At 47.3% G+C, this 22,077-nt stretch overlaps 1 protein-coding gene across 1 annotated transcript; it reads left to right on the plus strand.

Moving 5' to 3' along the window:
• The first annotated feature begins 408 nt into the window (after positions 1 to 408).
• On the plus strand, positions 409 to 16,607 carry LOC132808371 (oocyte zinc finger protein XlCOF7.1-like). Its single transcript, XM_060822118.1, has 3 exons — positions 409 to 508; positions 8,538 to 9,791; positions 15,572 to 16,607. The coding sequence occupies exons 2-3, from the start codon at positions 8,926 to 8,928 to the stop codon at positions 16,434 to 16,436; spliced, it is 1,731 nt and encodes a 576-aa protein (XP_060678101.1). The 5' UTR covers positions 409 to 508; positions 8,538 to 8,925; the 3' UTR covers positions 16,437 to 16,607.
• Positions 16,608 to 22,077: the final 5,470 nt, after the last annotated feature.

Consider the following 22,077-nt stretch of genomic DNA (forward strand, 5'->3'; position numbering starts at 1 on the left):
AAAGTTGCCTCTTCGGACGATTTTAAATCTTTCTCCCCTCACCTTAAACCGATGCCCTCCAGTTTACAACTTCATCTGCCCTGGTGAATAGACTTACAATAGTTGAGCAGCCAGACAAAATGCAAAAAGAATAAAACGTCGAGCCACAGGGAAAAATAAAATTGTGGCTCCAGCCGTTTTTTCTCCTTTTGGCCTTTACATTCTTTACATCTGTCAGTAACAGTAGTCACCAAAGCGCACACTGCGCATGTTCCGAGGTGTCAGCGAGGAAGGCGCATGCTCACCCGTGTCAGCAAAGTAGTACGCATGCTCCTCGAAGCCCGAAGAATGGCACGCGACTTCCTGTAGCTGGACCAATGGTAAAGCCTGGAGGACCGGATGGAGATTGGTCCTCCTGCCAGTTAGAGCAGCCCTATTGTCTGAATGCAGAAGGAGGAGAATAAGCTTTTGTCGCTGCTGTGAAGATTGAGCTTCACCCCAGACTGTAACTTCCTTCTGTCTAACATCTGTGAGTACAGCACTTTCTTTTCTCACCCCCTTTTCCATTTAGTTTTCATTTTGGTGTTCAATTATAGTCATAGAGATGGACAGTACGGAAACAGACCCTTCGGTCCAACTCGTCCATGTCGGCCAGATATTGCAACCTAATCTAGTCCTGCTTGCCAGCACCCAGCCGATATTCCTGTTCATGTAGTGTTGGTTTGCAGCAGCTGAAAGGAAAGGGAGTGATTCTCGGGTGCAGACAGACTCTGGAAATGCTGGACAAGGTCTGTGTCACAGTTGGCAAACACATGGCAAATGCAGTACCTCAATGTGAAGCTATAGCCTTTGTTATGGCAAAAAAAAGAGCAGAAAGGAGGTGCGTTTTTAAATGTGATACATTGGGATGTGGAGAAAGTGAGGATTGCAAATGCTGAAGATCAGAGAAGCAGTGTTGCATTGGAAAAGTACAGCTAGTCAGGCAGCATGAGAGATGATGTGTAGATGTACAATGGGACCTTAGTGTCCTTCTGCACCAGTCACTGCCAGTTGTCAGACAGGTGAAACAAGCAATCAGCAAGGCAAGTGGTATATTAGCAAGAGGAATTGAGTTCAGAAGTGGGGATGTCTTCCTGCAGTTAGGGGGTCATAGAACGTATTCACTGCTGAGTTCATCTGATATTTTGAACAACAATGAAATGGATGTTTATGGGCGATGTGAAGAAAATGGTTTCAAGACCAGTATAGAACTGTTCCAGTGTCAGACAGCACAGAAACAGCCCCTTCAGTCCAACCAGTCCATGCTGACTATGTTCTCAAACTAAACTAGTCCCACCCACCAGTATTTTTTGTCCATATTCTCTGAATCTTTCCTATTCAGATACTTATCCAAATGTCCTTTAAATGCTATAACTGCACCTGCATCCACCACTTCCTCTGAACATTCATTCCACACATGAACCACTCTCTGTGTAAAATGAAAAATAGTGTCCCTCATGTCTTTCAAATCTTTCTCCTCTCTCCTTCAAAATTTGCTCCCTAATCTTGAAACCCCCACCCAAGGGAAAGGACACCTGCCATTCACGTTAGCTATATCTGTCATGATTTAATCAACTTCAGTAAGGTCACCTCTTAACCTCCTATGCTCCACTGAAAAATGTCCCAGCCTATCCACCACAATGTAGGTATTTTCATATCCAGTTATGATCGGTGCAATACTGGTCCAGGCTTGAAAGACCAAATGTCCTAGTCCTGCTCCAATTCTCACCCTCTGTGTCCAGGACAGCAAGAGACCATAAGACATAGGAGCTGAGATTAGACCATTCAGCCCATCAGGTCTGCTGATAGCACACAATCGCAGCTGATAAGTTTCTCAGCCCCATTCTCCTGCTTTCTCCCCATAACCCTTGATCCCATTGATACTCAAGAACCTGTCTCCCTCCATCTTAAATATTCTCAATGACCTGTCCTTTACAGGCTGCTGTGGCAATGAATTCCAAAGATTCACCACTTTCTGGTTGAAGAAGTTTCTCCTTATCTCTGTTCCAAAAGGCCTTCCCTTTACTCTAAGGCTGTGTCTTCAGGTTCTTGTCTCTCCTACCAATGGAAACATCTTCCCAACATCCAGTCTGTCCAGGCCAATCAGTATTCTGTATGTTTCAATTAGAGTGTCGGTCTGTGTATCAGCATGAACCAGATCCTTCAGGATGAGATGCAGCAGGAATTAGGTTCAGCAAAGTGAGAATGGAGGGAGTGTGTGGGATGGAGATTTTCAACTTCGAGGCAATAAGGGAGGAAAGAGAGTTTGCGATCAATGGGAATTAAGCAGATGGGTCATTGGGCCAAGGAGTGGGAGATGGAGTTTAATTCAGACAAATGTGAGTTGTTGCATTTTGGTCAAGCAATCCAGGCAGAACTGACACAGTTAAGGGGAGTATTGCTGAACAAAGACCTTGGAGTGCAGGTTCATAATTCCTTGAAAGTGGAGTCTTGGGTAGCTAGGATAGAAAAGAAGGCGTTCGGTGTGCTTTCCCTTATTGGTCAGAACATTGAGTATGGGAGTTGGGAGGTCATGTGGCCGCTGTACACGAAATTGGTTGGGCCACTTTTGGAACACTACATTCAATTCTGGTCTCCTTGATATAGGAAAGATGTTGTGAAACTTTGAAAGAGGTTTGAAAAGATTTACAAGGCTGTTGCCAGAGTTGGAGGGTTTGACCTACAGGGAGAGGCAGAATAGGCCAGGGATATTTTCCCTGGAGCATCAGAGACTGAGGGGTGATCTTATTGACATTTGTAACGGGCATGGATAGGGTGAATACCCAAGATCTTTTCCCCAGGATGGTGCAGTCCAAAACTAGACGGTGCATATTTGAGGTGAGAGGAGACTGATTCACAAGTGTGGTTGTGAAGACTGGACTTTCAGAGCAGCTGTCAAAGATGTTTGCCCTGACTGGGAGCAGAAGTTGTAATAGTGAAATCTTTCATTTAAGAGCAAACAACTGAGTGAGTCCGTCTATCCGGGATTTTGTTGGAAAGTGGGAATTCGTTGCTGTTGGGTGAGACTAGACCTCAAGATTAGGGGGAGTAGCGTTCAAACAAAGATTAGGAGGAACTGTTTTTCCTGGAGAGTAGTGAATCTATGGAATTCTCTGCCCAGTGAAGCAGTAGAGGCCACTTCAGTATATTCAAGACACAGTTGGATGGGTTATTGCATGGTTGGTGAATTAAGGGTAGCTTTGACAATGCAGGGAGGAGGAACTGCGATGGTGGATCGATCAGCCATTATCTTAATGAATGGCAGAGTAGGCCTGACAGGACAAATGGCCTACTCCTGCTTTTATTACTATGGAACTATAACCCTGCATTTCCCATGGCTAACCCAGCTTCAGGATGACAAGGATTGTATCCTGAATATTGAGGGGTTAGTCAAATGGGAAGCTAGGTAAAGGTCAAGGGTTGGCACTGCTAATCAAAGCATTGATCCCAGGGTAGTCTGGTGTCAGCTCAGATTTCAGGTCCTGATTTCTCTCTCCTCTGTTGATCTCCCTGTTCGCTAAGAATAAGATGTTAGTCTGTCAGCTCTGCTGGATTTCTGCTGAAGCTTTGACACCCATTTTACACCATTTGGAACAGCAAAACATTGAAGTCAATTGAGACCCAACCCACCATCTCAACCTGTCAACCATCCAGATACAGTGTTGTCGTAGCAGGGAATCAAACAAGAAAAACGAAATAAAATTAGAAATAAATAGATACTTGTGCTTAATGTTTGTTCACTAGTAAGTAAACCAGAATAGGGTTCTCCCAGGTTTCTTATAGTGCCCTATTTTGAGGAATTCTGTCCCTTACATATACTATTAGTACCCAGCTATAAATTACAACAATATTTACAACCACAGAAATAAAGCATCTGTTATCTCAATGTCTGTGTGATATGCAGCACAGAAATAGACTTTTTATTTCTCTCGTGCGTGTGTGTGTAGACACAAGTCCATGGCAGTGAATTTGTGTTTGCAGCATTATATTTGCCGATACATTTTATTTTGCTCCAAAAATGAACAATCTCCAGGCAATCAATACATGTAGTATTATATAAATTCAACTTTGAAAATAGAACCAGCCTGACTCAAGGTTAGGATAGACAGGCTCTGATCTCACACCTTTCATGTATTGTCTGAGCTGAAATAGAGTCATAGAGATGTACAGCACAGAAACAAACCCTGCGATCCAACTTGTCCATGCTGACTAGATATCCCAACCTATCTAGTCCCACCTTCCCACACCCAGCCCATATCCCTCCAAACCCTTGCTATTCATATATTCCATCCAGATCCCTTTCAAAAGTTGCAATTGTACTAGCCTCCACCTCTTCCTCTTGCAGCTCATTCCATACACATACCACCCTCTTTGTGAAAAGGTTGCCCTTAGGTCTCTTTTATATCTTTCCCCTCTCACCCTAAACCTATGCCTTCTAGTTCTGCCCTCCGGTTCGGGTGGATTAGTCAGAGGGTGAATGTAGAGGAATGGGTGTGGACTCGTTGGGCCGAATTGCTTGCTTCCACACTATGGGGATTTGTTGAAGGGAAGAGATTTTCCCAACTGTGCAGGGCAGCGCAGGTCCTGCGGCGGCCGTCTGGAGCGGGCGTAATGCGGATCAGTCTGACACCGACCGCAGCAGGCGCAGTGAGGGCCAGCCGCATGCCGTCCGACCGCAGCAGGCGCAGTGAGGGTCAGCCGGACGCCGGCTGTCTGGAGTAGGCGCAGTGAGGGCCAGCCGGATGCTGTCCATCCGGAGCAGGCGCAGTGAGGGCCAGCCGGACGCTGGCCGTCTGGAGTAGGCGCAGTGAGGGTCAGCCGGATGCCGTCCGTCCGGAGCAGGCGCAGTGAGGGTCAGCCGGACGCCGGCTGTCTGGAGTAGGCGCAGTGAGGGCCAGCCGGATGCTGTCCATCCGGAGCAGGCGCAGTAAGGGTCAGCCGGATGCTGCCGTCCCTCCGGAGCAGGCGTAATGCAGGTCAGTCCCACGCCGGCGTCCGGAGCCGGTGCAGTGCGGGGGCTGAGTGTTGGCCTGGGTCAGTCCTTGTGAATCACTATTGATGTCACAACGCGGAAGTGGCCCTGTCAGTTTCAGAGTGAAACTCTTTCCGTCTGGGCAACTCTTCATCCTGGGGGCAAGAGAGAGATGGGAGGGAGCAAACTCAGGTGTGAATCTTAATTGCTCGGGTGAGTGAAGATGGAAGTATAGGATGGGGTTGTTTTCCCTAGTGCGGCAGAGTCTGAGGGGTGACCTTATAGACTTGTATAAAATCATCAGTGATGTGGATCGGGTAAATAGACGAGGTCTTTTACCTGGGACGGGGAGTCCAGGACTAGATAGTACCAAGGTTTAGGGTGAGGGTGGGGTGGACATTTAAAAGCATAAGAAGGGGCAAATTTTTCACACAGAGCCTGGTGCATGTTTGGAATGAGTTGCTAGAGGAAGTGATGGAGGTTGGTACAATTACAGCATGTAAAAGACATCTGGATGGGTGTATGAATAGAAAGGGTTCAGAGGCTTATGGGCCAAGTACTGGCAATTTTTTTTTTATTTCAAAAATATACTTTATTCATAAAATATGCATAGAATAATTTGATACACTGTACATTAGGTAATGCCATTCATATTTCCACATTTACGTACACAGCTCCGAATTATCATTATTCCATACAGATCTGTGCATCTCTCACTCACATATTGAGCTAAGGCGTCAGCAGAGCCCAAATGACTGCATGGGCCCCCTGCTTTTCTTTCGACAGGCAGATGTTAAACGGTGGTCTTTCCCCACCGCGCCTTGGCGGCAGCTGCCCCAAGCTTCAGCGCGTCCCTCAACACGTAGTCCTGGACCTTGGAATGTGCCAGTCTGCAACACTCAGTCGGGGTCAACTCCTTCAGCTGGAAGATCAACAGGTTTCGGACCTCCCAGAGAGCGTCCTTCACCGAGTTGATGATCCTCCAGGCGCAGTTGATGTTCGTCTCGGTGTGCGTCCCGGGGAACAGGCCGTAGAGCACGGAGTCCCGCGTCACGGCGCTGCTCGGGACGAACCTCGACAAATACCACTGCATTCCTCTCCAGACTTCCTCTGCATAGGCACATTCCAGAAGGAGGTGTGTGACAGTCTCGTCCCCCCCGCAGCCGCTTCGAGGGCAGCGTGCGGTGCGGCTGAGAGTCCGGGCGTGCATAAATGATCTCACAGGTAGAGCCCTTCTCATCACCAGCCAAGCCATGTCTAGGTGCTTGTTGGAAAGTTCTGGCGATGAGGCATTCTGCCAAATTGCTTTGACAGTCTGCTCAGGGAACCACTCAACAGGATCCGCCCTCTCCTTTTCCCGAAGGGTCTCGAGGACGCTACGTGCTGACCACTTCCTGATGGACTTGTGGTCAAAGGTGTTTTTCTTCAGAAATTTCTCCACGAAGGACAGGTGGTACGGAACGGTCCAACTACTCGGAGCGTTCCGCGGCAACGAGGCCAGGCCCATCCTTCGCAACACCGGGGACAGGTAGAACCTCAGTACGTAGTGACACTTGGTGTTTGCGTACCGGGGATCCACACACAGCTTGATGCAGCCACACACAAAGGTGGCCATCAGGGTGAGGGTGGCATTGGGTGTATTTTTTCCCCCGTTGCCCAGATCTTTGTATAGTGAGTCCCTTCGGACCCGGTCCATCTTTGAACTCCATATGAACTGGAAGATGGCCCGGGCGACTGCAGCGGCGCAGGTTCTGGGAATAGGCCAGACCTGTGCCACGTACAACAGCAATGACAGTGCCTCACACCTGATGACCAGGTTTTTTCCTGTGATGGAGAGCGACCGTAGCCTCCATCTGCCCAGTTTCTGCCTCAGTTTACTGATACGCTCCTCCCAAGACTTGGCGCACGCCCCAGCCCCCCCGAACCAAAACCCAGCACCTTCAGGTGGTCGGTCCTGACGGTGAAGGGGATCGAGGATTGGTCGGCCCAGTTCCCGAAGAGCATGGCCTCGCTCTTGCCTCGGTTTACCTTGGCCCCCGAGGCCCGTTCGAACTGGTCACAAATGCACGTGAGTCTGCGCACGGACAGCGGATCCGAGCAGAAAACGGCGACGTCATCCATGTACAGGGAGGCCTTAACCTGCAGGCCCCCGCTGCCCGGAATAGTCACCCCTCTCAGGCTCGCATCCTTCCTGATGGACTCGGCAAATGGCTCTATGCAGCACACAAACAAGGCTGGAGAGAGAGGGCAGCCCTGCCTGACTCCAGATCTGACTGGGAAGCTATCTGATTCCCACCCATTGATTGAGACTGCACTGACGATGTTGGTGTAGAGCAGTCTGATCCAATTGCAGATTCCCTCCCCAAAGCCCATTTTGGAGAGAACATCTCTCATATACATGTGTGATATCCTGTCAAAGGCTTTCTCCTGGTCCAGGCTGATCAGGCAGGCGTCCAACCCTCTGTCCTGCACGTAGGCGATCGTATCCCTGAGGAGTGCGAGACTCTCAGCGATCTTCCTGCCTGGCACAGCACAGGTTTGGTCAGGGTGAATCACTGACCCCAGAGCAGACCTGACCCGGTTGGCAATTACCTTTGACAGGATTTTGTAATCTGCATTCAACAGTGTGATCGGTCTCCAATTTTTGAGTTCCTCCCTCTCCCCCTTCCGCTTATAGATGAGGGTGATGATGCCTTTCCTCATGGATTCGCTCATGGTACCTGCCCGAAGCATACTGACATACACCTCCAGCAGGTCCTGGCCAATCAAGTCCCACAGAGCGGAATAAAGCTCGACCGGTAAGCCATCGCTTCCGGGAGTTTTATTCTTTTCGAAGGACTCGAGGGCCTTGGTCAGCTCGTCCAGAGATAGCGGCTGGTCCAGCCTCTCGCGTGTTCTGTCGTCTAAGACCTCCGTGATAGACGACAGGAACGACTGGGAGGCCGCGCTGTCGGTCGGCTTCGCGTCATACACACTGGCAAATGCAACTCAATTAATTTAGGATATCTGGAAGAGTTTGGCTGAAGGGTCTGTTTCTGTGCTGTATATCTCTATGACTCTGGCTTTCCACTAATGTTTGCCACATCTGTATGTTCAGTTTCTCTCTGGTGTCAGTGTTCATGCCTTGATGTCTCATTTTGTTCCCCTCTTCCTGGGGGCATTAACCATTTTGTGTCTGGTTGTTCCTCAAGAAGCTGCATGGCGGATTCACCCTGAATTAACATTTTTATTTGCTTCCCAAAATTAGACCTGCTCGCTCTCAGCAGCATCCCAATGTCGTGGAAGAAATTAGCTTTCAGGTGGAGTCATCCAAACTTCAGAGAGATGTCAGTCTTGATATTTTTGCTTCTCTGCCCCTGTAAGACCCTGAATCAGTACCTTCAGGAGAATTAGTTAGAATGGAGTGAGAACAGAGGGAGAGAGTGGGATGGTGCTTTCAATTTTGTGGAATAGTAAAAGAAAATAATATTCTGCAGAAAGTAGAATTGCTTGTTCTGAGTTTCTACTCTGGACTGACAGTGATGACATTTATAATCTCTTTTCACAGAGTATTTGAAGATAGAAGTTTCAAATCAACAAATGAAGGACTTCTGCCCAAAACATCAACACTCCTGCTCCTCAGATGCTGCCTGACCTGATGTGCTTTTCCAGCACACTTCTCGACTCACTGTACAGCATCTGCAATCCTTGCTTTGACATCAATATCTGACAGTCACTCAATCCATCAGGACCTCAGCAATTTTCAACTTAGATTCTGTGAGAAGGAGCAAAGCTTTTTGGTTCCTGTTTCAGTACATTTTCAGTGGGACTGGATGAGAGACCCGACTGTTGAACCGCACTGAGTGTGGAGCATGGATGAGTGATACGGCCTGGAACGAGGAATTCACGGCGGGGAGGGGCTATACACATGTTTGTGTGCAGGTGAAGCTTTGGCCATGGAGAATCCCGAGGAATCTCGCCCTGTGGAGAAACCATGGAAGTGTGGCGACTGTGGAAAATGCTTCCGTGTCCCGTCTGCCCTGGAGATTCATCAGCGCAGTCACACCAGGGAGAGGCCATTCTCCTGCACAGAGTGCAGAAAGGGTTTTACCCAGGCCTCCACCCTGCTGAGGCACCAGCAGGTCCACACGGGGGAGAGGCCATTCTCCTGCCCCGAGTGCAGCAAGGGCTTTACCCAGGCTTCCTCCATGCTGAGGCACCAGCGGCGCCATACGGGGGAGAGGCCATTCAGGTGCCCTGAGTGTGGGAAGGGCTTTACCCGGGCCTCCATCCTGCTGACTCACCAGCGGGTCCACACTGGAGAGAGGCCATTCCCCTGCCCAGAATGCGGGAAGGCCTTCAGCAATTCCTCCCACCTTCTGATCCACCGGCGTGTCCACACGCGGGAGAGGCCCTTCAGCTGTCCCGAGTGTGGGAAGAGATTCAGTCAAGTGGGCACCTTGCGGAAGCACCAGCTGCTCCACGCCGGGGAGAGGCCCTTCAGCTGCCCCAAGTGCTGGAAAGCTTTCAGCGATTCCTCTGCCCTGCTAAGGCATCAGCTAGTCCATACCGGGGAGTGGCCTTTCAGGTGCCCCGAGTGCGGGAAGGGCTTTAGCGATTCCTCTAATCTCCAGACCCACCGGCGGGTCCACACGGGGGAGAGACCCTTCAGTTGCCCCGAGTGCGGGAAGGCCTTCAGCGATTCCTCTAATCTTCAGACCCACCGGCGGGTTCACACGGGGGATAGGCCCTTCAGTTGCCTCAAGTGCAGGAAGGCCTTCACCTGCTCCTCCCTCCTGCGGAGGCACCAGCGAGTTCATTTGTCATCGCAGGGGTTTGAAGGAACGATGGCCTAGACTCACAACCGAGTTCCGGCAAATCCTGCCACGGAAGATGGCGGAATTGGAATTCGGTCAGAAACCTGGAGTTCAGTATTTAACGATGAAACCATTTTTGGTGGTGAAGAAAACCAAAACTCAGGAATTCCTGAAGAAGGACTCATGTCCGAAATGTCGATTCTCCTGCTCCTTGGATGCTGCCTGACCTGCTGCGCTTTTCCAGCAACATGTTTTCAGCTCTGGTCTCCAGCATCTGCAGTCCTCACTTTTTCCAGTTACAAAGGGATAACTAGGTGCTGACCAATAGTAAAGAAAGTGGGAGGAAGTGTGTGGGTTTTGACCTTGAGCTGTTTAAAAACATATCAGTTACTTTTTTCTATGCCATTTTGCTGAGGGGATCTGAAGCTGTAACAAAGTTGGGTCACAATAAAGGTTACCTGAACTTACCATCGGGCTCAGACTCACATTGAAAGCTTTGAGCTCCAAGTGATTTTTGTTTTAAAGCTGCTCATTTCTTTCAGCTTCACTAAGTTTCCAATGTTGTGTATCAGATGGAGCAGTGAATGAGGAGCTTGTATCATTAGAAATTGTAAATTTTTCAGGAGTGCAGGTACTGTATCATTTCATCAGCATTGTAACGTTTACTGGCAGCACTGGGAGGTGTGGGATGCGTTCGCTAGAAACTGTTTTGAGGAGCCGGTCTTGGACTGGGGTGGATAAAGTTAAAAATCACGCAACACCAGTTTATAGTCCAACACATTTATTTGAAAGCACTAGCTTTCGGAGCGCTGCTCCATCATCAGGTAGCTGTGGAGCAGGATCATAACACACAGATTTTATAGGAAAGGATCACAGAGTCATGCAACTGATAGGCTATATTGAACAAACATAGATTGCTGTTAAGTCTTTCATCTTTTCGAATGGGTTGCAGGTTTCCTTAATGTATAAATTCCAGAATTTATTTTAAGTTACAATCTCATGATGACATAAGGTTTTATAAAAATAGGTGACTTCTCAGCTCAGACAATGCATGTCAGATGTGAGGTTTGAGTCTGTCTGTATCCCAATCTTGAATCAGAGTGGTATCATTTCTAAAGTAGGAATTTATAAAATACTACATGGATTGGCTGCCTGCATTAACTGTCTGCAAATTATGTGCTTTTTGAGCAAAATTGCATGTATCTGCAAATGTAATTCTGCAAATGCAATTTCACCCCATAGATTTTATATATATGTGTGTATGCGTGCATGTGACCTTGTGCATCAGAGTGCACGTACCATGCTTCGTAAAGTGTGGGTGTGTTGGAGTATAAGCCTCAGGAGTGGAGAGTGTTGGGGTGTGTGTATGTCTGACAGAGTGTGTAAGAGGTATGGATAAAAGTGAGAGTTTGCATTTTGCTAAAACAAAGCAGTGCAGGACTTGTACAGTTAATGGGAGAGCCCTGGGTTGTATTGTAGAACAGAGAGATCTGGGGGTGTTCAGGTACATAGTAGTTTGAAAGTTGCATCATTGGTAGACTGGTTGGTTAAGAAGGCATTTAGCACACTTGCCTTCATTGTTCACACCATTGAGTATTGGAGTTGGGACATAATGTTGAGGTTATACAAGATGATGGTGAGGCCACTATTAGAGTACTGAGTACAGTTTGTCCTGTTATAGGAAGAATACTATTGGAGAGGGTTCGGAAAAGATTTGCCAGGACTGGAGGGTTTGAGTTATAAGGAGAGGCTGAGACTTCTTTCACTAGAGCAGAGGAGGTTGAGGGGTGACCTTAATGAGATATATAAAATCATGAGAGGTGTAGTAAAGTGATTAGCAAAAATAGCAAGGCGCACATGTTAAGATGTCAAGTTATGGGGGGGGTGGGGGGGGGTGAAAGGATGGGTGCGGCGGGGCGGGAGTGTGGTGGTGGTCATTGTGGCTCTATCTTTTTTTTCTCACATTGGCCTTTGGACAGTGAGAAACTGTCAGTAACTCCATCTCCACAGAGTCTACTACGCGTGCTCCTCGGTGTCAGCAAAAAAAACCGTGCATGCTTGTAGCTGTCCGCAAAAACGGCACTACATTGTTTTGATGGACCAATAATGAGTACTGCAGGACCAGTAGGAGTCTAGTCTTCTTGTTAATCACAGCCTCTCTATTGTCTGAAGGTGTCCTTCCTCATGTATATGTAAGGATACTAGGGATAGTGGGTGATGTCTTTTTGTGGCTAGTTGATGTTCATATATCCTAGTGGCTAGTTTTCTGCCTGTCCAATGTAGGGACACCGCATCCATCCTCTGATAAGGGTCTGTTTCTGTGTTCATAACTTGCTACATTGGATTCTGAGAGGAGCTTCTGACCTGTGCCAGCACAAAGCCTCCAGTATCCGCCTCTGTCATCTTATTCGAGCCAGTCCCATTCTCAAAGTAGCTGCTGCTGCTGGAATCCTCTTTTGTCTCTTCCTTACCTCCAGGCTGGACTACTTCAATGCTGCAATCAATAATTTTACGCATTTGCCCTTCTGGAAACTTGAAATCATCTCAGACTTTGCTCTTGTTTCATGGCAACAATTCTCATTCCTCTATGGCTCATGTGACCACTGACCTGTACTAGTGCCCATTCAAGCAACAACCAAATTTTAAAATTCTCATTTTAGTCTTCAAATCTCTCCAATGGTTTTCCCATCTTTATCTTTGTAATCTCCGTGTGTTGAAATGTGTGTGCTGCTCCAACGGTGAGTGTCTTTGAAGAGAACTTGCAGGTAATGGTCTGCCATGTAACTGCTGCTCTTGACCTTCTTAACGGTAGTAGTTTGAAAGGAGCTATCTGAAGAGTTTTGACTTTCCAAACATCCTGATATTGCTTCCTTGATAATTGATCCTAACAACTTCCCATCAACACATGTTGAACTAACTGGTCTGCAATTTCTCACATATTGCCTCGCTCCCTTTTTGAATACAGGTGTTACATTCGCATTTTTCCACTCCAGTGGAATCATAAGATATCAGAGCAGAAATGAGGCCATTCAGCCCAGCAAGTCTTCTCCATCATCCAATCACGGCCGAAGTCAACTCCTTTCTGGCGCTTTCTCCCCGTAACCATTGATCACCTTGACAATCAAGAATCTACCCATCTCAGTCTTAAATAAAGTCAATTAATCTTTCTTATGTCCAAGGAATTTTGGAATATTGTAACTAACGAAGCCACTATCTCTGCCGCCACTTGCTTTAGTACATTAGAATGTGGGCCATTAGGCTCAGGGGACCTGTCCGCCCTCAATCCTGATAGTGTACATGTCAACGTTGATTGTTTAAGTTCTACCCTTTCTACAGCCTCTGACTTGCCTGTTCCAATAAGGATAGTATTGCTGTCCTCCAATGTGAAAGCTGAGGAAAGTTTTGATTCAGCAGCTCTGCTATTTCAGTGTTCCCCTATTAACTCAGCGGTTTCAGCGATTTTGTTCCCTTCAGCACACCAATAGAAGCTCTTGCTATTCTTTTTGATATTTTGTGCTGGAATTATTTCGTAATTTGCCTTAGCTATTTTTATGAATTTTATTCGTATCCTTTTGTTTATGTTTGCAAGTTTCTCAATGCTTCAGCCTTCCAGAGGTCTGGAATAACATTTCTGAAAATTGAAAGAAAACTACATTCAAACTTTAAAGAAACCCACCTTTCAAGTGGCTGGGGGCGGGGAAAACGATCGCCCCGCCCCCATTGTCTCCGAATTCTTGGAGGACTCCTCCAACCGCGCCCCCTCGGCGGGTGATGACGTCACCAGGTGGGACTCCCGCCCCCTGTGAGTTGGCGCATGTGCAATGGGACAAAGACAGTGTTACTGAGTGTGGGAGAGGAATGGCGCCGGCGGCTGAAGGAACAAGAACAGAAACCGCTGGAAAAGCTGAGCAGGTCCGGCAGCTCGTGTTGAGAGAAATGTGAGGACGTGTTTCGGGTCCGGGGATCCTTCTTCAGAACAGGACCAGGTTTCAGAAACATCCCGGGGAGGTCGCCAGGCCCGAGCGCCAAGACCTGGCTCCTGCCCCCGGGGAGAGGAGACAGTGAGACAGGGTAGGATTGGGAACCGCGGGAGGAGGGAGACTGGGGAGTTTATAAACTCCTAGGGGGAGGCCGCAGGCCGCGAATAAAAGCCCCACAGGCCCAGTGTTTACTTCACCGGGGAAGGAGCTCTCGGGTTGCCCGGGCAACTGGCCGCCAGCTTTGTGAGGGTCAGGCGCCTGTTGTCTTGGGACGGGGTTGTTGGATTGTTGTATAATATTGATCTCCTCTGTACTTTTAATCTTGAAGATTTTTAAAATGTACACTGGCTTCAATTTATGAATTCTCAGTACAGAAGCAAAATATAAACATCTCCTTGCATGCATCCCAACATGTGCGTAGGAGCCAAGACTGTTTCAAGATTTACTGAGGTGCTGAATCATTAGCTCTTTCCCTTTTGATGAATGAAGGTGGTGCGCAGCAGACTCCTGCTCACAGCCTGTTCTGTCAGCCTTTATGGGAGAGATACGATAGCAAAACTGAGACACCCGTGTAGCCAAGTAATTTGAACTCACACTTTGGTGCTTTAATCCCCTCAAATTCAGCATAACCTCAAGACTGTAGGGGTACCAGACTCCCTAGGACAGTCAAGATGCATAACAAAGAGGAGAGCTGAAGTGTAATCCTCGTCAAGCCTGTAACTTCGGTAAAAAAACACCATCAAGTTAGTTAACTGCAATGTTCCCTTCAGCAATCCCACGCTGACTCTTCCTTATCAATCCACCTTTCTCCATGTGACTCCTAATTTTGACCAGATTAACTATTTCTGCTTTTCCACCAAATTTAAACTGGCTGCCCTATAATTGCTGAGTGTATCTTTACAACCTTCCTTAAATAAGGCTATAATGTTTGCAGTTTTCCAGTCACTTCCTCCAATTCCATGGAAGACTGTTGAATTATGGCGAGCGCTCCTACAATTTCTGTCGTCCCTTTCTTCAAGATCCTTGGATACAGTTCATCGAGTTCCAGTGCCTTGTCATCTTCTAAGTGTCAACAGCTTATCAGAGACTTCTTTCATATTAATTTTGAACTCATACAGTGACAAAGGCACCTTGTTGGTTGCCCCGTAAGAATTAGTTAGAGCAGAGTGAGCACAGAGGGGGGAGAGTGGGATGGTGTTTTCAATTTGTGGAATAATAGAAGAATATTCTGCAGAAAGTAGAATTGCTTGTTCTGAATTTCTACCCTGCACTGACAGTGATGAATTTTATAATTTCTTTTTGCAGCGTATTTGAAGATCTGAAGACAGAAGTTTCAAAATAAACAGGTGTAAACATTATGCCAGAAACATTGACTCTTCTGCTCCTCGGATGCTGTCTGACCTGCTGTGCTTTTCCAGTACTGCACTATTTGACTCTGACTCTCCAGCGACTGCAGTCCTCACTTTGACATCAATGTCTGACAGTCACCCAATCCATCAGGACCGCAACAATTTTCAACTATGATTCTGTGAGAAGGAAACAAGCTTTTTGTTTCTTATGGGAATCAGTGGGACTAGATGAGAGACCCTAGTGTTGCAGCGCACTGAGCGTGGAGCGTGTAACAGCTATATGGCCTGAAAACAGGAATTCACAGCGGGAAGGGGGCTGTACACGTATTTATGTACAGGTGAAGCTTCAGCCATGGAGAAACCGGAGGAATCCTGCCCTCTGGAGAAACCATGGAAGTGTGGTAACTGTGGGAAAGGCTTTCGTGTCCCGTCTGCCCTGGAGACTTATCGGTGCAGCCACACCGGGGAGAGGCCATTCAGCTGCCCCGAGTGCGGCAAGGCCTTCAGCAATTCCACCACCCTGCTGACCCGCAAGCGGGTCCAGGTGGGGGAGAGGCCCTTCAGCTGCTCAGAGTGTGGGAAGGCCTTCAGCAATTCCTCCGACCTGTTGAAGCACCAGCGGGTCCACACAGGGGAGAGGCCATTCTCCTGCCCTGACTGCGGGCAGGCCTTCGGTGATTCCTCTGCCCTGCTGACCCACCGGCGGGTCCATACAGGGGAAAGGCCCTTCAGCTGTCCCGACTGCGGGAAGGCCTTCAGCAAATCCTCTGACCTGCTGAAGCACCAGCGGGTCCACACGGGGGAGAGGCCGTTCTCCTGCCCTGAATGTGGGAAGGCCTTCAGCTATTCCTCTGCCCTGCTGGCCCACCGGCGGGTCCACACCGGAGAAAGGCCCTTCAGCTGCCCAGAGTGTGGGAAGGCCTTCAGCAGTTCCTCCTACAGGCTGAACCACCAACGGGTCCACACGGGTGAAAGGCCTTTCAGCTGTTTAGAGTGCGGGAAGGCCTTCAGCAATTCCTCCAACCTGCTGACCCACCGGCGTGTCCACACGGAGGAAAGACCGTTCAGCTGCCCCGAGTGCGGGAAGGCCTTCAACAGTTCCTCCCACCTGCTGACCCATCAGCGGGTCCACACAGGGGAGAGGCCGTTCCCCTGCGCCGTGTGCGGAAAGGCTTTTAGCAATTCCTCCAACCTGCTGAACCACCAGCGGGTCCACACGGGCGAGAAGCCCTTCACCTGCTCTCAGTGTGGGAAGGGTTTCACCCGCTCCTTCAACCTGCGGAGCCATCAGCGAGTTCACATGCCATCGCAGGAGGATTGAAGCAGCAACGGGTTGGAGGGGTTGGTGGTGGTGGTGTTGGGTGGGGAGAGTGTGGGCGCTTTGACCTTGAGCTGTTTTTAAAAAAAAACTACTTTTTCTATGCCTTTTTGCTGGGGGGGGAATCTGAATCTGTAACAAGGTTGGGTCACAATAAAGGTTACCTGAACTTAACGTCGGGCTCAGGCTCTCATTGAAAGCTTTGAGCTCCAAATGGTTTTTGTTTTAAAGCTGCTCATTTCTTTCAGCCTCCTGCACTAAGTTTCCAATGTCATGTATCAGATGGAGCAGTGAATGAGTAGCTACTTTCGTTAAAAATTGTAAATTTTTCAGGAGTGCAGGTACTGCACCATTTCATCAGCATTGTAAAGTTTACTGGCAGCAGTAAAGGGTGTGGGCCGTGTTCACTAAAAACGATGTGGAGGAGCCGGTGTTGGACTGGTGTGGGTAAAATTAAAAATCATAGTTAAGTTAAAAAGCACCAGGTTATAGTCCAACAGGTTTATTTGGATGCACTAGCTTTCAGAGCGCTGCTCCTTCATCGGGTAGCTGTGGAGCAGGATCATAAGATACAGAATTTATAGCAAAAGATCACAGTGCCATGGAACAAAAGGTGTATATTGAAAAAAACCTGGATTGCTGTTAAGTCTTTCATCTTTTAGAATGGGTTGCAGGTTTTGGTTCATTAATGTATAAATCCCAGAACACTTTTTAAGTCACAGTCTCGAGATGACTTAAGGTTTTATAAAAATAGGTGACAGCTCAGCTCTCACAATGTATGAAAGATGTGAGGTTTGAGTGTGTCTGTATCCGAATCTTGAATCAGACTGGTTCTATTACCAAAGTAGGAATTTATAAAATAAGACATGGATTGACTACCTGCCGATTTCTGCTCAGAAAGTGCACATGGAATGTATCTGCAAATGTAAATTCACCCCATAGACCCATGTGTATGTGTTTGCATGTATGCATGCTTGGTAAAGTTTGTCTGTGTGATGGAGTATAAGCCTCTGAGAAGGCGTGTGAGTGGGGTGTGTTTGTATGTGTGTCTGAGAGACCATGTGTATATGAGAGGGTCTGTGTGACTGTGTGTGAGTGAGAGTGTATAATGTAGTGGGGTCACCCAAGGTCCCTGTTGAGACCATCCTCATGGGTTCCGAACTTGGCTATCAGCCTCTGCTCGGCCACTAAAAACAATTGAGCAGTTACACAACACGCACTGGAGAGTGCAGGGTGAGACTTGTCTTTTGCTTTGCAGAAGGTGGGAGGCTCTAGATGAGAGCAAACACATGCTGGAGGACCTTCGGCTCAGAGTTGGAGCTGGAAGCCAGGCTGCATACAAATCGGGGGAAAAAAGTTAACCAGCATTTTATTCTGGGTGATGGTCATTCATCTCCAGACAGAGCCTTCTCATTGGGTCAGTGGACAGGATCAGGTGGGTGTGAGTGTGAATCACGCAGGTAAAGGGGATCTGAGAGAGGGCTATAGTGGGGAGGAGCTAACTGGCTGGGTGGTGGGGGGGGGGGGGGAAGAGAAAGGTGATGGTAAGGGACAGAATAGTGACAGATCGTCTCTGTTCTCTAGTTGGCAGCAGGAGGCCAGATGGCACCAGGATTCAGGAACCAACGTGCTTAGGGCTGGAGAAGTGGGAAAGGGAGGCTGCAGTGGGTGTGGTCCAACAATGTCAGGAGGAGACAGCCAGTCAGAAGCTACAAAGACAAAGCAGAACCCCAAAGCTATGGGCAGCACAGTGACTCTGTGGCTAGTGCTGCTGCCTCACATCGTCAGGGACCTGGGTTTGATTCCAGCCTCTGGGGACTGTCTGTGTGGACTTTGTGCATGATTTACCTCTGGGTGCTGCGGTTTCTACCCACAGTCCAACAATCTGCAGTTTAGGATGGGTAAGCCATGGGAAGCTGCAGAGCTATATGGTAGGTGAGTTGGTCTGGTGTGATTCTGTTTGGAAGTTTGGTGTGAATTAGATAGGCCAAATAGCCTACAGGGACTATATGATTGTGCTGCCATGGCCACAAGTATATTAAAAAGTGACTGCTGTAGTCCTGGGAAAGGTGGGATTTGTGGTATCGCTGCCCGCTGTCCATTCTCTTCCTGTCCCCCCAACCCGTCAATTTTCTCTCTCTCGACCCCCACCCATTCTCTTTTCCTTTTTCCCCCAGCACCTGTTATTTCTCGTGCCTCAAGACTTCTTTGATTGCTGTATCAAGACTTTCTAAAGAGAGAGAGAATGGATGTTGATGAGTCTATATGAGAGATGGGGGTGCATGAGAAATGGCTGATCTTTAAAATGAAGAATAGCCCAAAGTGATATATTCAGAAACATCGTTAAAGCATCTTCAATTTTATTAAAAAGCTGCAGGCACTTTTCTGAATCTGCATTGAAATATGTGCAGTTAGGTACAGGCTGAAATGGGCGAGTGGTGTATTCCTAGTCTTGTGATTATAGGTTCCAACTATGTCGAACAAGAGTCAGAGTCAGCAAAGGACTGCTTACGCTCTTCGGTGTCAGCAAAAATCTGCGCATACTCCTAGATTTCCGCACAAACGGTTTGCAACCTTCTTTTGATGGACCAATAGAGAGCCCTGGAGGACTGGAAAGAGACTAGACCTCCTGCCATTCAGAGCTCCCCATTCTCTGAATGCGGAAGTCGGACCATGAGCTTTGGAAGCTGCTAATCTCTGAATGGTTGAGCTGCACCCCAGACTGCAATTTCATTCCTCTGTCCAATATCTGTGAGGTACAGCACTCTCTTTTCCATTTCTTGTTTTGCATTCTGGGCTTCAATTGTTGACTTACAGCAAGTGAAAGCAGGACAGACTATGGAAACATTGGTCCAGGTCTGTTCTCAGTTGGCAAACGCATTACCACAATGTGATAATATAGCCTTTAATGTGGAATAAAAATCACAAAGGAGTTGCATTGTTTAAAAGTGACACATTGGGATGTGAACGAAGTGAGGACTGTAGATGCTAGAGATTAAGAGTCAAAGTGTGGCACTGGAAAAGCACAGCAGCTCAGACAGTATCGAGGACCAGGAGACATGGGCCCTTCATCAGGAATGATGTGTGTACAAGCAATCAACAATCTTGATATATTAGCAAGAGGAGTTGAGTTCAGAAGTAGGGATGTCTTCCTGCAGTTAGGGGGTCATTGAATGTATTCAAGGCTGAGTTCATCGGATTTTTGAACAACAAAGTGGATGGTGATGGGGGAAATTAAAAAAAAGTTTTGAAGACCAGTACAGAACAGTTGCAGAGTAATACAGAACAGAAACAGACCCTTCAGTCCAATTAATTCATGCTGACTATATTCACAAACTAAACTAGTCCCATCTAGTTTGGCCTATATCCCTTCAAACCTTTCCTATTAATGTACTTATCCAAATGTCTTTTAAATGTTATCACTATTCCTGCATCCACCATTTCCTCAGGACATTGATTCCACACACAAACCACTCTCTTTCAAAAGAAAAAGGTACTCTTCATGTCTTTTTTTAAAATCTTTCTCCTCTCACCTTAAAAATGTACTCCCTAATCTTGAAACCCTCACCCAAAGGAAACAGCATCTGCCACGCACCTCATCAATATCCCTTCTTGACTTTATAAACTAAGGTCACCTCTCAACCTCCTGTGCTGCAGTGAAAAATGTCCCAGCATATCCACCTAGATGTAGGTATATTCATATCCAGTTATGATCTGTTCAATGCTGGTGCAGGTCCGAAAGACCAAATGGCCTACTCCTGCTCCCAATTCTCACCCTCATGAGTCTAAGGACAGCAAGAGACCATAAAACATTAGAGCACAAAATTAGGCTATTCAGCTCATCAGGTATCTTCATACCATTCAATCATGGCTGATAAGTTTCTCAATCCCATTCTCCCGCTTTCTCCCTGTAACTCTCGATCCCCTTGATACTCGAGAGCCTATCTATCTCAGTCTTAAATATCCTCAGTGACCTGGCCTGCACAGCCTTCTGTGGCAATGAATTCAATAGATTCGCCACTCTCTGGCTGAAAGGTTCCTCCTGATCTCTGTTCTAAAAGGTCTTCCCTTTACTCGAAGGCTGTGGCCTCGGTTCCTCGTCTCTTCTGTCAGTGGAAGCATCTTCCAACGTCCACTCTGCCCAGGCCGTTCAGTGTTCGGTATGTTTCAATTAGATCTCCCCTGTGTAGAGGCCTGTGTTATGGACTAAAGCAGACCATGCAAAACATTCTTAAGCAGGCAGCCCCACACCATAACTTTGCAATTTGTTTCGGTAAGTGTACAGTAAAAATTACCTGGAGTAAGCTTGGTTGATTACTCGATTTTGAAACAGACAATTATTCATAAAATTACATAGTTAAACACAAAGATCAGAATAAAGAAAGCCTACAGAGCGCAGCCTATCCAACGAGAACTTAATTATGCTATTTGAATATATACAACAGTCCCAATAAGCAAACTCAATCTGAAAATCGGTATAAATAGAACACATACCTACAGATTGAAGTTGAGAGAGAGAGAGAGAGAGAGAGAGAGATGAACTAAAACTGCTCAGCTCAGCTCGAGAGCTGACTACGCCCCTTTTTTATACAGGTCACTTCTAAAATATGACACTTTGGCCTGAAATCTCATCAGTTTACATATAAACAAAAGGCCTCTTAAAATCCTTTTCATCTCTGTACCAAACCAGACTGATCGGAGATTGACCCAGTTTATTATCCCTCTGGAAAAAAAATCAAAGACACAGTCTCCTTGAGCCAAGAAACATCTTTTAGGAAAAAAAAGGTACTAGCTTTGTAATACCTGTTAATCAGCAAGAACCAGACACTTCAGGATGAGATGGGATTAGGTTCAACAAAGTGAGAATGGAGGGAGAGTGAGGGGATATGGGGCCTCTGGAAGGTAGGATAAAATGGCTGAAGGAGCTCCACAAGATGGCTTCTGCATTGCTACATGACGAGCTGCTGTTTGTGTCTATAGCTGTATAAATAACTACTAAAACCACTAGAATGCAGAAGTAGACCGATGAGAAAGTACTAACCACACTCTGCAAGCCCTTTATATCTCAAGATAAAGATGACCTAACCTTGATGACTTAACTTGTTTACCAATTATCATAAGAGTCAGAAATACAGCATGGAAACAGACCCTTCAGTCCAACCCGTCCATGCCGACCGGATATCTAAATACAATAGAGTCCCACCTACCACACCCAGCCCATATCCCTCCACACCTTTCCTATTCATCCAAATGCCTTTTAAATGTTACAATTTATCAGCCTCCACCACTTCCTCTGGCAGTTCATTCCATACACGTACCACCCTGTGTGAAAAGGTTGCCCCTTAGGTCTCATTTATATCTTTCCCCTCTCACCCTAAACCTACGCCCTCCAGTTTTGGTCTCCCCGACCCCAGGGAAAAGACTGTCTATTAATTCTATCCATGCCCCTCATGATTTTGTAAACCTCTATAAGGTCACCCCTCAACCTCCGATGCTCCAGGGAAAACAGCCCCAGCCTGTTCAGCCTCTCCCTATAGCTCAAATCCTCCAACCCTGGTAACATCCTTGTAAATCTTCTCTGGATCCTTTCAAGTTTCACAACATCTTCCCGATAGGAAGGAGACCAGAATTGCATGCAATATTC

This window comes from Hemiscyllium ocellatum (assembly GCF_020745735.1).
Source record: "Hemiscyllium ocellatum isolate sHemOce1 chromosome 27 unlocalized genomic scaffold, sHemOce1.pat.X.cur. SUPER_27_unloc_5, whole genome shotgun sequence".
Taxonomy (NCBI): Eukaryota; Metazoa; Chordata; class Chondrichthyes; order Orectolobiformes; family Hemiscylliidae; genus Hemiscyllium; species Hemiscyllium ocellatum.

Bases quoted from the DNA above. Each gene is read 5' to 3' on its own strand.
- LOC132808371 (XM_060822118.1), top strand. From the start codon at position 8,926: ATGGAGAATCCCGAGGAATCTCGCCCTGTGGAGAAACCATGGAAGTGT. The intron at 9,792-15,571 runs GTCATCGCAGGG...TTATCGGTGCAG, and splicing joins AGGCACCAGCGAGTTCATTT to CCACACCGGGGAGAGGCCAT.